This window comes from Mirounga angustirostris, unplaced genomic scaffold, assembly GCF_029215605.1.
Source record: "Mirounga angustirostris isolate CCGP_5_RB_7025 unplaced genomic scaffold, mMirAng1.0.hap1 SCAF_5, whole genome shotgun sequence".
In the NCBI taxonomy this organism is placed as follows: domain Eukaryota; kingdom Metazoa; phylum Chordata; class Mammalia; order Carnivora; family Phocidae; genus Mirounga; species Mirounga angustirostris.
In genome coordinates this window covers 33040105-33056689 of record NW_026991713.1, presented here as the reverse complement: position 1 = coordinate 33056689, position 16585 = coordinate 33040105, and the positions used below count along the sequence as shown (strand labels likewise).

The window sequence follows — 16585 nt, the reverse complement described above, 5'->3', positions numbered from 1 at the left end:
AATAAGAAACTACTTTGGTCTCAAGTATGTATGTTTTCAGAATAGATGTTCATATCCAATTATCTAGAAAATGGCCTCAAATCTACATTTCAATTTCAATGCTCAAAATAAAACATTAATGCATCTCAGAAGATTTTGGAATTAATGAAATGAGCACTACTCTGGACTTCAGTCAGAGTAACCATGATGAGCAGATTAATGAGGTGGAAGAGATAAGAATTTTGGAACAGTATGGCCTTGTTTTCATAATATTTATAGTTTAGAAAGAGAATGCTTTGCAACTCATATTTGAATCTTCAAATGTTAAGAAATTCAAATAAAATAAATTTAAAGTTGAAATTCTAAAAATCAAGTCCTGTTCTGAGAGACATGGGATCTGCTAATAAACAAATAAGCTTTTAAGGAATTTAGAGACTCTAAAATGTTGTACAGAAATTTCTAATGAGGTATGATTTTTCATATATAAAATGTATTCATATTTCCATGTATAAAATATTTATGGACACATAACCAAAAGCCAGTTCAGAAGGGAGACACAACCAGGAAAGCAGTATGTTAGGAACACTGAAGCCAAGAATAAGTGGAGGTGTGGTTGTCAAAAATAATGCTAAGGATACACATACCTCTCCATTTTTTCCTCTTTCCTCTTGCTCTCACACACACACACAAATACACATATATTCAAATATACACACACAGTGATACCTACATGTATCCACACATATGTGTATGTGCACATGTAGGTATACTCACTCACACACGGATCTACCTAGACATAGACACACACACCCATACATGCAATGATGAGATAATTTTGGAACATTCAAAAAGAGTTAAAAGCAAACAAAAGACAAAGAGCAAGAACTAACCAAACCAAATTTTGTTACAACCTTCTTCCTTCTGACAAGAATAATCCTGAAATGAACTGAGAAGAAATTCAAAGGAGTAGAAATCTAAACAATGAAACAATGAAACTCAAGGTAGACAAGGAGAGGAAGCCTATTTTCAAGTTTGAACAGGTAATTTATAAGCTCGTGCACTGATAACTTCTGCCAGTAATGGAAAAAATAGACAAAAGAATATAAACTTGATATTAAAAAAAGAAAGACTCGGCAAACTGTAGCTCTGTGAGTTTACTGGAGATTCTGGGCAAAATTTTAGAAATTACAAAAAGCCTTTTTTTCTTAATTTTTCAAAAGAAACAGGTTTAGATTTCTTAAAAAGAAATGATCATTAATATTTACAATGGGAATATTAAGAACAACTGTTACAAATTTTGGATGAGGTTTCTAGAGTAATAATAGAATGACAGAAATATATCTTGATTTTAGGAAAGCATTTACATAATCCTACATGACATTCTTTAATAATATAAATATAAAAAGGTGGTCTGGATGACATTTCTAGTGGGTAAGGAAGTTGATATTAATCAGGATGAAGGCCTCTGGTAGTGTTTTGAAGGGCCATATCCTTTTTTAACATATACAACGTGGCTAAAAAAGAAGAAACGTTTATTTCTTGATTGATTACTTTATCTCCTTTTCAGTTCAACAGCCTACAAGGTAAAATAATTTCAACTTCACAGATGAAGGGACTAAGATTCATAAAGGTTAAATAACTTTCCTCATATCTGGAGGTCAGTAATTACAGAACTGGGTTTCAAACTCAGGTCTACATGACCCTTTAAATGTATTTCCTGAGAGGACAAAAGGCACGCATACCAAATCTGTGGTCCCAGAAAGCTGGGGAGTTATGTTAAAACATTGAATGATGGAATCAAAAGCTGGAAAGTAGGGAGTCATGGGTCAGAAGAAAAAAAATGAAATTCTCTTGAAATTAATACTAAATTTTACAAGAAACCTTCAAAAAATCAATTGAACATACACAAAATGTCAAATCAGGTTTATCGGGAGATCATGTAATAAAGATTGTGAAATTTGAGTGTGAGCTTTATTAGTCAGTAACAGCATGGTGATAAAAATAAATGTAATCTTCAACTGAGTTAATGGAAATACTGATGAGACAAAGGAAGAGGATCACACTGTTATCTTCAGATGTTGGAGGACATTGAGTAGAGTTTTCCATGTTAATCCAGGGTGTCATGGTCTAAAGGACATGTGACAAACTGGCAAATATTGAGTGATGTTTGCCACATGGACATTTAGAAGAGCAAGTGCTTTCCCTACCATACCTTGTAATTTGTAAATATTTGTTTCATTTGGGTGCCATTATTGTACAGGATAGTTTTTCTATGACAGCTTTATAAAAATTCCCAGAGAATAATGGTTCAGTAAGAAATGGAATGTTCTAGTCTCATAAGTGTAGCTATATGAGAAAAGTAGTTCTAAATGATGCTTGGTTTCTAAATTATATTTTTATATCTGGAAAATATCTATCTTACAAAATTTATAGTTCTTTTGATGATAATGCAATGGTGCTTATATTAACACTTTTTATGTATTTTTATATCCAGACATGTTATTGCTGCTATAATGTGTATTTTCCAAAAATGTATAATTTCCATATTTTTAGTGTGCTTTTATGAGTGCTTTTCTTTGATGTTTATAAATGCTGAAAAGGCTCCCTTAAGGAGAAGAAATTTAAATGTAAATAAGCTTTTTAGTCAATTTAAAGTAAATAAATTGAGACATTATTTAAGGTATATACCATATTTTGTGCTCGAACACTGTCAGCATCTTATTCACGTAGCAGTTAAATAACTCAACTTTTGTGTTACATTCCAGTGTTTTTCAATGGATATTTGTAACAAAGAAAATAATATGCATTTTAAAAAACCTACTACAAAGAGACATTGATGAGACATAATGCTTAATAACAGATTGACTATAATTAAACCTAGTAACTTTTGCTCTATGCCTCTGAGACAAGATTACAGGAGCCTTTTGCAGAATTTTTAAATATAGGGAATGCAACATTGACTCATATAAATAATGTATCTTTTAGAAAGAGAAAGGTTATTTGTTCCCTTGTTCTCTAATGGAGAAGCTTTGTTTGTCAAAGTCTTTCCTTAAAAAGTTGACCTCCACTCAATCTATAAAGAAAACATAGAGACATCCTTAGGTGACTGACCAGCTTATTCAAACCTGGTTTCCATAATGAAAAGATCAAGTTTAAGGTAAAATGTAAAACCTTAAAATCACTTTGCATTTATAATTCTCTAGCAAACATTCGATTTCACTGTTAACCTTGGCAATATTTCTTGAAGCATTTTCCAGAAGTTGATGTCAAGGGCTGGTCTTTGGAAGCACTCTCAGAACCTATGCAGACTCTGAGAAGTTTGCAGTCACTTCATGGAGTCTGCCTAAGTCTTGATATCACATGTCTTTGTTGTGTACCTTTTGTCATTAAAAGTGCAGAAAAACGATTATTTGTAATTTCTGAGATATATGTAGAATATTATGCAACTAGCCAGTTAATGAAAGAGGACGAGAAAAGCCAAGCAAATAGAATTATCTTCAAATGTCTGGCAAATATCCTCCAAATCAAGGCAAAGATTATAGTTTAGTGGCAGTGTTCATTTTTTCTTATGACTTTAAGACTTAGTGCAACAAAATATTAATATTTATAGATTCATATTTTCTCTTTATTATACCATAGCAACTGGATGCAAAGAAAATACACAGTAGCTATTGTATCAATAAAAGAAAAAATTCTCAAAGTTTTACGAGTTTCTAATTTAATCAATTTGGATAGAGTGAATAAAATACTTTCCAATCTATCAAAACATATGCATTTGAGCCTCTCCATAAACGCATGAAGTACTTTTCGTATCTTCATAGTAAACCCTCTTATCTTTGCTGTCTGTCAAAAGATGGAAAGGGTCAGATAAGTTCAGGGCGTTCTGGACAACCAATGTCTTTAGGATGCACTAAGGTCTTCTGAAGTGCTTTAATAGGACACATGGTTTAGGCACAATTGTCCAGTTCTTATAGTAAAAGTTAGTCAAGGTTGCTCATCATGTGGGTGCATATACAAGACTATCATTTCAGACACTTTAGGCTTATTCCACAGAATGAAAATGTGACTTATGGAAGAATTATACTAGCCATTTCAAGATAGCATAACTTACTATCTGAGCCTTAGGTAGAGATGAACAGAAAGCATAATTTATGTGAGGAGCAATCTCTACATAAGGGAGAGGGTGCTGTCTGGATATCAAACATCTGATCTCTCACTTTGGTTTTACTATGAACTAGCTCTGAATATAGAAAAGTCAACTGATTTCTATGTTTCCTACTTTTCTCTTTTATAAGATATCCATTTAAACTTCAAAAAAAGTATATGATAGATTACAATTTCAATTGTATGAATTTTAATACAAAACATATAAAATCAATTTCAAAAATTTTCTGCATATACTGAAAATGTAAGAATGAACTAAGTATAGGCCTTCTCAAATTTCGTCTATTAAAGGTAGGTACCCAATATAATTTGAAAATATTGAGCATATTAACTATTCTTTTTGCAAAAGGGAATCTAGAAAAAGACTGCTTCTCACAGAAAATTTATTAACAATAGGTGCTTAATTAAGTGTTTTTATACAATGAACAATGCCCCTTTTTATATAAATAATCAGGGGAGAAATATTTTTAAGTAATTTTTTTTCTATTACTCCAGCTACGCACAAAATTCTGTTGTAAAGACATATTTCTATGAGGAGGTATTCACTGTAGATGTACAGAAGTCTATGAAAACCTATGTTTACAAGAAAAAAATGGATTATCATTCTAACCAACTGCATATTCACACATGCTTAATGAAAGCTATCTGATGATATAATGAATGTCTAATTTTGAGGACGTGCATACAGTTGGCAACTATTTTTCAAGACTCACCATCCAACAAACTAAATTTTCTCATTTTAAATCCTTCATGTCACCTTTTGGACATTTAGTTGAAATTTTGGAACTAAGATGATCACATTAAAAATATAAATGGAAGAAGCATTAACCATGGACTGATTCTCAACTTCGAGAGTTAAAACAAATACAAGTGTGGATTAGAATAAAATTACGTTGACAATATGTAAATCAAAACTTCCAAAACGATTAGACTTTTCTTTGAAAATATCCCATCCATTGCTTCCCCTCCAACAGACGAAAGTAACAAAAGAGGAAGGTAGCAAAAAAGGTAACAGGAAAGCCTGCTTCAATAACCGGACATATCGATTTAATTGGTTAAAAAGTCCAAATGCTAATACTCCTAATAATCAGCCATTCCTTTTGTGTTTTGGTAACATATATCCTTATACAATTTATGTCAAATGGAATTTTCTGATTCACCTCTGACATTTCGAAGTTTCCGTTTTTGAATTCCCCTAGTCTTAAGTAAGTAACACATTGTCTACCTTGTTTGAAATCTACAACATTTTCCCCAACATCTAGGGCTCCATGATGTAAAATGTCATTTTGCCGATCTTCTGTTCCAGTACTCACTTTAATTTTTTTAATTAAAATCGGATTTTCAAATATAATCACAAAGAAATCTCCTGCTGAAGGTGGTTTCCCCCAAAAGTACTCATCAACACTACTATAAGCCTTGCTTGCTTCATAATTTTCGAAAACATTCATGTTGGTATATAGATTGGCAGGAGGGTTATCAGGGATGTCAAATGACTCTTCTTCAAAATCATCATCCTTCAGCTTATTCTCAGTCCCTTTATATGATGAATAATAACCCATGTGCTGAAAGAGAGATGGTTTAAAACGGATCACATTTTTCTGAGCTAAAAGACCCCGAAAATGAGTCAATAGCCAATCACAAGGCATTTCTTGATAAAACATTAATAAAAAGTGTGCTAAACGTGGGAGATCATGAGAATGATAAAGTTTTCCAATGTAGCCAAGCTTAGAGAACTCAAGAGTTACCCAGTAGGTTCCTTCTAGGGATGTAATGACTTTCTTGATGGCAGTTAAGAAATTTTTTGAACATCGAACATCATCTTCAAGCATTACATAATAGTCTGAAGTATTGGCACAAAAATTAAGCAGAAAAGCATAGTCTACATTTTGTTTAGAACGAAATCTGACTCTGTCTTCTGGATCATTGTAATTTCTCTTAAGGCCATCCAGGATTGGGTAATATTCCTCTGGAGCATGTATAACTATTAGTCTTCCTGCAATAATGTGGTGGGCGAATTTCTGTGTAATATCCTGGACCATGACATCACGCCAGGATGAATTAAAGTCTGCTAGGTGAACCACCACTGAAATTTCCTTCAGCTCCTCGTAGCTGGATTGCTCAAAAATTGACTTGATTGTCTCGAGTAAATAGTTTCCCTTTTTTCGTTTCACTGATGAAAGCCCAATTGTAAGAAACCCTGAGCGAAAGAATTCAAAAAGAAGACAAATTAAATGTGAAATAGGCTTTGAATAACATAGAAAAAAAAATCTTTTCCCTTCAGGCCTGCTACGATATTAGGTACATCTAGTAAATGGTATGTGTAGAATAGTTGTGAGTGAAGTCTTAATGTTAAATATGTAAAGGCTATAGGACTTAATATATAATTGATTTTTCTCTGGAAAAAAATGCATCTTAAGCACAATGACATATGAGCTTTATTGCTGTAAACATTTGTTTATGAAATAAAAAATTACGACTTAAGGTGTTTTGCAGCTTAATGTTCTCATATATGTCCATTAGAGAAGATAGATTTTTGGATAATATCCACACTATTAAAAAATGCAAAAGGAGAAGGAAATTCACAGTTAAGGATGACAAATAAGTCTCAAATGATAAAAAATAAAATTAAGCATAACTCATTCTTTTAATTATCTTTAAATTTTTCATAGAAAACATGTTACATTTTCATTTTTCTTTGATCATTGTCATTATCTCACACCAGAAAAATAATTGGACTTCACAATTTTATTTTGAAATTTACCTAGAACGTTAATTAGAATGGAAACAAAATTATAAACTATTTTTTAAAACTGCATTATTATTCAAATATATAGTACATTGTTCCAATACATGAATATCACTGTTTTCCTTATTTTGAAACACATTTTAGAGCAATTTTCTGATGGGAAATTTTTATTCAGAATCTAAAATCTAAAATTAGAAACTGGATATCTGTAGGGAATAAAATAAAACCTTGTGAAATGGCAGTTTACTTCTAAGAAGTATAGATGTCTCTTTCTCGAAATATTTTCCCTTTTTAAAGCTCTGATTTTCACCGTGATTCAGAACTGAATAAAATTTCCTAAAAACTACTTGAAAAATAGGAAAATGTTTCTATTCACCAAGATCACTGTTTTAATACAGACACCTACTTGTTGTGACTTATGCAATACTGAAAAAGCGCTTTCTAGGAATAATCTTTCTTACTAGTCTGTCAGAGAGGTAGAAATTTACACATTTTGTTTAAATACCTGGGTTTACGACCCTAACTTCTTTTGAAAAATGAAAATGTTCTGTGGTACCATTCAACTCAAGATACCAGCCTTTACTAATGCCCTAGAATAGCCAATACTATGAGAATACTTCCTACATTAAAGGCAGGAATCTATGCATTTTGCCTGTAATATGCATCTTGAATATTCCTAACCATCTTTTGGGATAGCTTTGCACTTGTCATCATTTCTGCTTTATAGATGAGGAAAGGAAACTCAATCACAGGGAGATGTGTTCACTTGTGCAAAGTGTAACACCTAACGAGTAGTGTGGGGCCAAGATCCAAAGTGCCCTGCATGTACACTCTGTTTTATATCACCTCTTTGTATAAAGCAGTGGCATATGTGTATTGTCAGTTTACTAACTTAGGACGGAAAGGGAGAATCAGTAACGTTTGCACAAAGGTAGTGTAACAGATGGAGATAAAAATAAACATTGGCAATCTTATGCAATTAGAAGAAAGTAAGAGCGACAGACATTTGAAATGAAGGAATGAATGGAATATAGACCTAAAGAAGCCCAAACTAAGTTAAGTTACAATTTCCTCAACCTGGTGATCACAGACTCACTTGTATAAACACTTTTTAATGGGGAATTCAATTTCTGTGGTCCCCACACGACCTATTAAGAAATTCATGGTATCACTGTGTTTCATTGATTTCACGAATCATATTTTTCACACAGAAACATTTTAAACTCAGGCTGAATATTATAATTGATGGCATCTTACAATTAAAACTGATAATGATTATGCTTTCTTAGTGGCACATTAATTAGATCATGATACCTTCTATAGTCTATGGTGTCTTGAAATCCATAGAGTGTGTATAGTATGTTACTTCTCAGATCCAATCTACCGATAGTGAGTTGAATAGTTTTCTCCAAAAATTCAGGTCTACCTGGAACCTCAGAATGTGACCTTATTTGAAAATAGAGTCTTTGCAGATATAATTAGTTAAGGATCTTGAGATAAATCATTTTGGATTTGGAGTGGGCTCTAAATGCAATGACTGGTGTCCCTGAAGAAGAGGAGAGAACACAGAGAGACACAGAGACCAAGGGAAGAAGATCCTGTGGAGACAGAGGCTGGGATTATTGTTAAGCTCCCACAAACCAAGGGACGGCAAGAGTGACCAGAAGCTGAAAGAGTCAAGAAAAGATTCTCCCCTATAACTTTCAGGAGAGCGGCTCTGTCAGCACCTTGATTTTGAACATCTGGTCTCCAGAAATATGAGAGAATAAATTCCCATCGTTTTAAACTACCTAGTCTGTGGTAATTGGTTATAGCACCTTGGTAAACTAAAACAATGACTTCCACTACTTCAAAAGCAGTGGCAAGTCATAAAAACCAAAGCATTAGAGTTAGAAAATATATCGGTATGAGAATAGTTATTTTTAAAAGGGAAGTTTTAAAAGTTCAAATAAATTGATTTTTCTCAGTCTCTCTACGTGGTTCTACAGCAAACTGTTTGAAAGTTTATATAACAATTAGGCATTTTTAAAAAATTCTTTTTTTGGTTATTAATGGAACTGGATCAGTAATTGCAATTTGTGAAGAAACACTGAATTACTTTCCAAAGAATATATATCAGTAAAGCCCATAAAGTTTTATTGTGATACAAGTGAAGCCAGATGTCATTATTTCATTATTTAGTTTTTTAAGATTTTATTAATTTATTTGAGAGAGAGAGAGTGAAAGAGAGAACGAGAGGGGAGAGGGTCAGAGGAAGAAGCAGACTCCCCGGGACTCGATCCTAGGACCCCGGGATCACGACCTGAACTGAAGGCAGTCACTTAACCAACTGAGCCACCCAGGCACCCCCTAATTTAAAAAAAACAAAAATACTTTATGTGTTCTTTATTTGAAAGTGTAGGGATACTTACGCTTTCTTTGTAAAGGCGTGGCAGCTAAGTAGCGATAGGTGACGTTGATGGCTCCTGAGAAATTAGATAAATCTTTGAAAGTATGCACATAACGTTCTGAATTCAGCTGATGTGTGGATGTTTCCCTTATAAGTTGTTTATCTCCTTCCTGAATGCCATGGAAGAGGCAGAGAAAATAAATAAATAATAGATGGTCATGGATTAATTAAAGTTTCTCCTTACACGACAAACATATGGGGTTGATATGCAACATGGGTATTACATAAATCTCAACTACTGCACCACAAGCTATAGATCCTCATCTCTCACCTGAATTCCCACCTAGAGTCTCTACTCCAGGCTCTCCTACTCTATTGTACTCTTTATACTTCTCTTCCATTTGCTTTTCCACAGCATACATTAATAATGGCATTCCCTGGACAAAAAAATCTCTATGTGAAAACTCCCACTGCCTTTATGTTAAAATTCAAATCCTTTACAATAATTCAATGATCTTAAAATTTCACAATAATCTACAGTGATGTAAAGCTAATTCTTACTAAGTTTCCCATATTTGAGTCATATTAAGCTATTTCATCTTCTTCAAGAATTGTTCAATAGTACCATACATAATTTCTACATAATTATTTCTGGATAATTTGTTAATCAAGAAGCTTTAGTCAGTTACTTATATGGCCACTATAATCAAAGACTGTTGAGAATAGATAACCATGGTCTTTGTGACATCAGTGTTTTTTCACATGTCTTCAAGATATCTTAAGATACATTTGTACCAAATATAGGAAATGTCTTCAGAACTTGCACTAGTTTTTCCCATATGTTTGCTTGTTGCTTGTGTGTGTGTGTGTGTGTACATGAGCGTGAATGCATGCGTGCATGTGTGTTTGTGTAAGTAGTAATCTATTGGAGTTGAAGCCTGGTCCTTTTATGTTTAAGAACCCCTTTATGTAATTGGTAATGGACTTCTGTCATTTGATCTTTGAGAAGGTTTTTATTAAAAAAAGATTCATATTTAGCTTAAATATATCCTGTTAATTATTAATTGGTCCCTTTTTCTCTCTTAGTATAAGTTCAATAGTAGATTTTGATTATCTAATCATGATTTGATCAAGTTTTTATTGGTTATACATTATTAGCAAAATATTGACTTGCTTGGCCTTTGTATAAGGCTTACTACCATGGGCAGAATATATATTCAAAGATAACCTATTTAGAAAGAATTTTGTTGTTTTTGGCAAGTGTCTACTGTACTGTGTGATGTTATATGGATCTATTTCTACTATTCCATATACAATGTCAGGTCAGGCATGTGCAAGCCATTAAGACTACAGAGGAAGTAAATGCATTTGAACCAATTTGGTCCTCATATTATCTGCCTGTGGTCAATAAAACTTTAATTAAATCACTGTCATAAAAAATTAGAAAGGATTCAAATACAAATTTTACCTCATTTAGAACATTCAATACTTTGCATCACATTCAAATGACAATGGAGAAAGAGACTGGCTCAAAATTTTAAATCATTGGCCAGACTGGAATTGTCTTAGAATAAAAATTGAGAACAGTAGACCACGACTGGGAAGAGCTTTCAATCTGGTTTTTGCTAACTCAAGATCCCTTCTGAATATCTCTTCTGTATATTCAATTATGTTTATAAACCTATACTTGGTCTTTAATACTGTATTTCTATATTTTATATTGTCTTGATAATTGAGAAAAATATGTTAGCCTTTTACAATATTTATAATATGTTTGCCATCTATAAGTTACAGACTTTCAAAATATATGAAATTATACCTTGAATTCTATATTTCTTATAAATATACTAATTGAATATCTATTGAATTCTGATTATTATAATTTCTTTACACATAAATATATTCATCTTGTCTTTCTGAAAACCTATAGAACATTATCAGAATTTTAAAATAAACTTAGGATCGCTAAAAAAGTAACTAAGGACTCAGTTCAGCACCAACTTCTTTAATAGTAATGTAATAGTGTCCATTATCAATACAGTCTAGGAGAAATATGTATAAGAATCACAGTAGTCACAACTCTGAATTCATTTTACCATTCTGCTCTTATGTGATGTTACATTCTAAAGGAAGTGCAGGATATTGAATATTTCTTTAAGAATTCTATTTTGAATGTGTAAAATTCCAGACCTTTTGTGTGTTTAGAGTACATTCATCCTGATTGAAGGACATAACAGAATATATAATGAAATGGAAGTTATATGAAAGCACTTTATTAAATTCTCAAGAACAAGCTCCTTTACACTTTTCAGCATAAATAAATAATGCAACTTTCACCTGAGTCAGCCTTGTTGGCTGCTTTCCAGAGGCATCTACCTGAACTGCTAGGCTCTCCCTGGATACCTTCTTTCTGTAGCTACTATGCTGTAGTGTATTTCTCAGTAATAAGACAAAGCTTTATGACAATCATTTTCTGGATAGGAATGCAATTCAATGGACTAGCAACAGACTAAGTATATACCCTGGTGGCTACTTTGAAGACGCTCACAGCCCAGAGGCTTAGTTGATTGGGCATGTAGCGTCTCTTCTTAGCTTGCCTTGTAATAGTATTTGTCTCTTATACTGAGCTTGGTTTCCTTTCCAAATAAAAGGCACATATGTCCCGAATATGTAAGCAATACATTAAACTGTTATATGCCAAGGATTTCAGGCCACAAGTGGATTTTCTAGCAAAAACAGCAGAATAGAAAGTGCTAAGTAACTCCAGAGATCTTTTACTTGTAATTGTTTATCTGATTTTTCTGAATTATAAGTAGTATTTCCCCCTGAAAGAAGGAAAGCAGGAAAAGAAAGATCTGGGAATGTCTATGCTTAGCAAATTGTACACATTGTGGCATTCGAAAGTCAAGAAAAAAAACTGAATGAGATAATTTTGTGAAAACTGAAATAAACATGGATAAAAGGGTCAAAAAGGACAAGTGTTACAAAGAAACTACACTGTATACTTAGTAGGTGGCTGGCTTTCCCTGGCTATTAAACATTTTTAGAAAAGCAATTTTTGTGTAGTTTTACATTAATTATTTAAATGTTTTAAATCTTTATACATATTAAGCCTTGGGATGAAATTTGGCTTTGAATGAATTTAGGTAAAAAAAAAAATCATCAGTAAATAGTGAGAAATTAAACTAATAAAAATACTGTCATTAAATTTTCAGTAAGGGGAGTGCTTGTATTTAACCATCATTTTAACTCACTTTTTCCAACTTAATATCAGTACTTAAAAATAATTACAATTTTTACAACGAAGGAGCAATCTATTCTCTACACTTGGCCTGATTTGTAAATTTGACTAGATATATGCGTAATCTAGCCAGAGAAAATTTCATTGAGAAAGTAAATACTCTTTAGTCAGAGCTGTTTCATTAAATCACACCCTTTACATTAGATGGGTAGGACTGAAGCTTGGATAGAAATGTCTACAAATCCACAAGACAGGGCAATAGTATTTGATCCTCTTATAGATATACACTCTATTACTTCTTACACATTTTATAATGGATTTGAGGAGGTTCTATATTAACAAGATGTAAGGATGTTTGTTGCATACAATGGTCCTTTGTCTGTTTAAAATGAAACACTGAAATTGTGTTTAAAAGTGTCTTACAAACGCAGCAAGTCATTAAATACAATAAGCATCCTGTCAATACCACGTGTTTGGTTTACAAGATGTGATTTACTGCTACCAGTAGACATAGATGCAAAAGATAAATTTTTATTACAAAATTAAATCACTTATCAAAAGCTCTCCTTATTAATTTATGATCATTAATTTTATCCAGAAAAAAATAGGGGATCACATGGGGCTTGCTATATTGTCTGTAAGTCTCATAAACCTAATAATTGGGTTTAAAGAAAGGTAAAAATGCATCTCATTAATAAGTTTCTCCAGTTTGCTATGTTTACCTAAATCATGCCTAATCAAATTCTATTCATCTGTGGTGATTTCAGCCATTGTGAATTGTCTATGGATAACAGAATGAAGGGACCACAAGATCAAGAAATACATGTGAATGTAAAAGGCATAGGCAGAGTCAAGATCTAGGAATCTGGCAGAATTTCATCATCAAAGAACAATGCTAACGGAAGCAAGATGCTTTAGAGAAGACATCCTGAGAGGATCTGTCCCAACTAAGATCAAATGGTTGGCCTATCGGCATAGAATAGTACATGACAATTCATGGGTAGGTAATATCATGCTCAATTAATGAAATAAAACATTTTACTGGGAAATGCTCTTTGTGGTTATTGTCAGATTTTCTCTTGCTAAGATATTCACTGAAACTTTCACCATGCTTGCATGGTGGAAAGTACTTTTCAGTCCTCTCTGTGTCCAAAGATTTTGATTTTCTGAAATATGTGAACAGGAGCAGTAACATAAAGATTAGGATTTCTCCAGATATCTTAAGCTCAATGTCCACGTTATTCTCATCAGACATGAAATGATGTGATATTTACAGTGACAACAAATAATAGAACAAATTGAGTTCTCAAAATTAGCCAGAGTAAGTCCTTTTGTGTATTTCTAGAATTTACTTAAAAATTCATTTATATATTATATACTAAGTTATCTTTTTTAAACTACTGAATAGTTTTCACATCATTATCTCTAGTTCTTTCACATCATTATCTCTAGTTCTTGAGGTTCCATACTACTTTTCAATGAATATAAATATATAACATGGTGGCCATTTATGACTATTCAAAATCAAGTGAGGTGTCATACATTATAATAAAATCCTGTCATTTTAATATAATAAAATCCTGTCATTTATTACTTCTTAACAAAATAGCATAATTAGTATCATTAATTAAAAAATAAGATTTTGAAAATTTCGATGATAATATAAAAAACTGAGAAAGTAAGGACTAATATCTTTAAGACATTTTTTAAATTCTGCATATTTCAAATTAAAGCTCAAAAATTATTATGGCTGTACATAAAATTAATCCAGCATAGTGATAGTTAATTTATTTATAAACAAATACACATATTTGAACTACATGTGCAGCATTAAAGAAAACATTGCAACATAAGTCAAAAAAATTTTAATGCTGGAATTATAGATTTAATACAAAAAGGAGCTAGATAGAAAGTATACATGTTACAGTTATGCTCAAATAAGGCTGTTCCAGCAGCCTGGGATTGAAGTTAGGTTACAGTTGGACTAAGCCTAATTTGATTTAGACCTTATTTGTAACAGCAACAACAAAAACAATTAACCTCCAAAACTTACCAGAACATAGCTGTCTTCAATGTACAAGTTCATAAAGAGAAGGAAAATGACAAGAACTCCCAAGAATGACACTGTGGAACGTTTTCTCAAGCATCTCATTTTATCAAGTATTTCAAAAATATGCTTCATTTGACAAAATTTAAACATTCTATCCTGTGGAAAAGGGTACAGAATTACTGACAATTAATTTTGGATGTAAATATTTCTTCATATGTATCAAAAGCCAGGCTTTCATAAAATCTCACCCTTCACCTGTTTAACTAAAAAATTGTTTCCAATTTCACACATCTGATTTTCAGAGATTAGTAATATCTTAACATAAGGTCAATGCACTTCTTTATGTTGCTGTGGAGTAAATAAAAATAAAAAGCAAATCTCAATTATTTCTGAACAAATGAGCATTGACAATGGTAAAGCAAAAAAAAAAAAAAAAGTCCTTTGATGAGAAACAGCACAAAAATAAAAGAGAAAGACAAACATTAGGGTAACTTCTACCTCCTCATACTATAATGTAATGAAAATGGAAGAAACTAGAAGCATGGGCCTAATATTGATCTTGGAGTAAGTGCACTGAAAAGAGCACTTGGGAGGGAACCTGGGTCAAAGAAAGAGAAGTCGTAAAGGAAGTTAAACTTTTGGCTTAAGTCCAAACATATCTTTGAGAACTTGAGTTACAGTTGGTTTCCTTATTTTTCCAATAATTCTTGATAAGTCAGAGTAAATCCTGGGGTGGCATATCTACATGGCCTCGCTTGATCTACTAACTAAAAGTTTGGCTGTTTATAATAATTCATGGACTGCAAAAACAAAATTAGCATCAGCAAGATTAGTGGAGATCTATTTTTTTTTTCCCATTCTACTCTTCTACATTTTGTGTTATCTTCCAATCACTTATTTAGATTACTGATTGTTTGTTTAAAAAGTATAAACATATGGGGAATGATCAAAAGACTAGTTGAATCAATCATATTTTGTCTAAAATCAAGTATAATCTGGACACTGTACCACTTCTAGTTGGGTACTGGGTCTTCCTGAGCTCAGTGTTAAGATGGAAGTATTTATATAAATAAAGGAATTCAGGAAGTGAAAATAGCCTGTCCACCAAACCATTAAACGATGTCTAGGACATAGCAGGCAAGCAATATCTCTTCAATGAATTAATGCAAGAAAGAATTTATGAATCCTTATAAATTATAAGAAAGAATATTAGGAATTGGGGGAAAGGCTTAACAAAGGCAGAGAATGGAAGAATTCTCAAAAAGAAATGCTAAGAATTACTCTTCATTTTCTTTAGCCATATTTTTCTATAGGTTTTTTTTTAATTTTTCTTGTTGATTTGTAGAAGTTTTAAATATATGTGTAGAGATGCACACATATACACTTATCTTTGCTTATGTTGAAAATATTTAGGTATCTTCCCCAAGTATTATATTTTCTGTTGGGTTTGGCCAGGAGAGCCTGAGGTAGCGAATGAAAAAATTACTCCAGACACCTTAGGAGGAGAAAGGAGAGGGTGTGAGGACCAGACACTCTAGTGGGGAAAGGTCCCAAGTCAAACTGCCTCCACTTTTATTGTGAACATTATCAATACATCAAGGGAATAAGAAAAGCGAGAAGGAATGTGAAGCTTTAAGAATCAGGACAGGACAATAGCCAAACTGTGGAAAGAGCCAAGATGTCCATCGGCAGATGACTGGATAAAGAAGATGTGGTATATATACACAATGGAATATTATGCAGCCATCAAAAGGAATGAGATCTTGCCATTTGCAACGACGTGGATGGAACTGGAGGGTATTATGTTGAGTGAAATAAGTCAAAAAGAGAAAGACATGTATCATATGATCTCACTGATATGAGGAATTCTTAATCGCAGGAATCAAACTGAGGGTTCTTGGAGTGGGGGGTGGGGTGGGAGGGATGGGGTGACTGGGTGATAGACACTAGGGAGGGTATGTGCTCTGGTAAGCGCTGTGAATTGTGCAAGACTGTTGAATCTCAGATCTGTACCTC

At 32.7% G+C, this 16585-nt stretch overlaps 1 protein-coding gene and 1 long non-coding RNA gene across 2 annotated transcripts in view; one reads left to right on the top strand and one right to left on the bottom strand.

Moving 5' to 3' along the window:
- LOC123838110 (uncharacterized) overlaps positions 1–16585 on the top strand; it is a 270249-nt gene that overhangs the window by 69130 nt on the left and 184534 nt on the right. The gene's annotated exons all lie outside the window — the stretch shown is intronic.
- On the bottom strand, positions 5164–14721 carry MGAT4C (MGAT4 family member C). The gene is made up of 3 exons (XM_064590337.1): positions 14573–14721; positions 9301–9448; positions 5164–6340 (listed from the first exon to the last, which is right to left on the bottom strand). The coding sequence occupies exons 1-3, from the start codon at positions 14717–14719 to the stop codon at positions 5199–5201; spliced, it is 1437 nt and encodes a 478-aa protein (XP_064446407.1). The 5' UTR covers positions 14720–14721; the 3' UTR covers positions 5164–5198.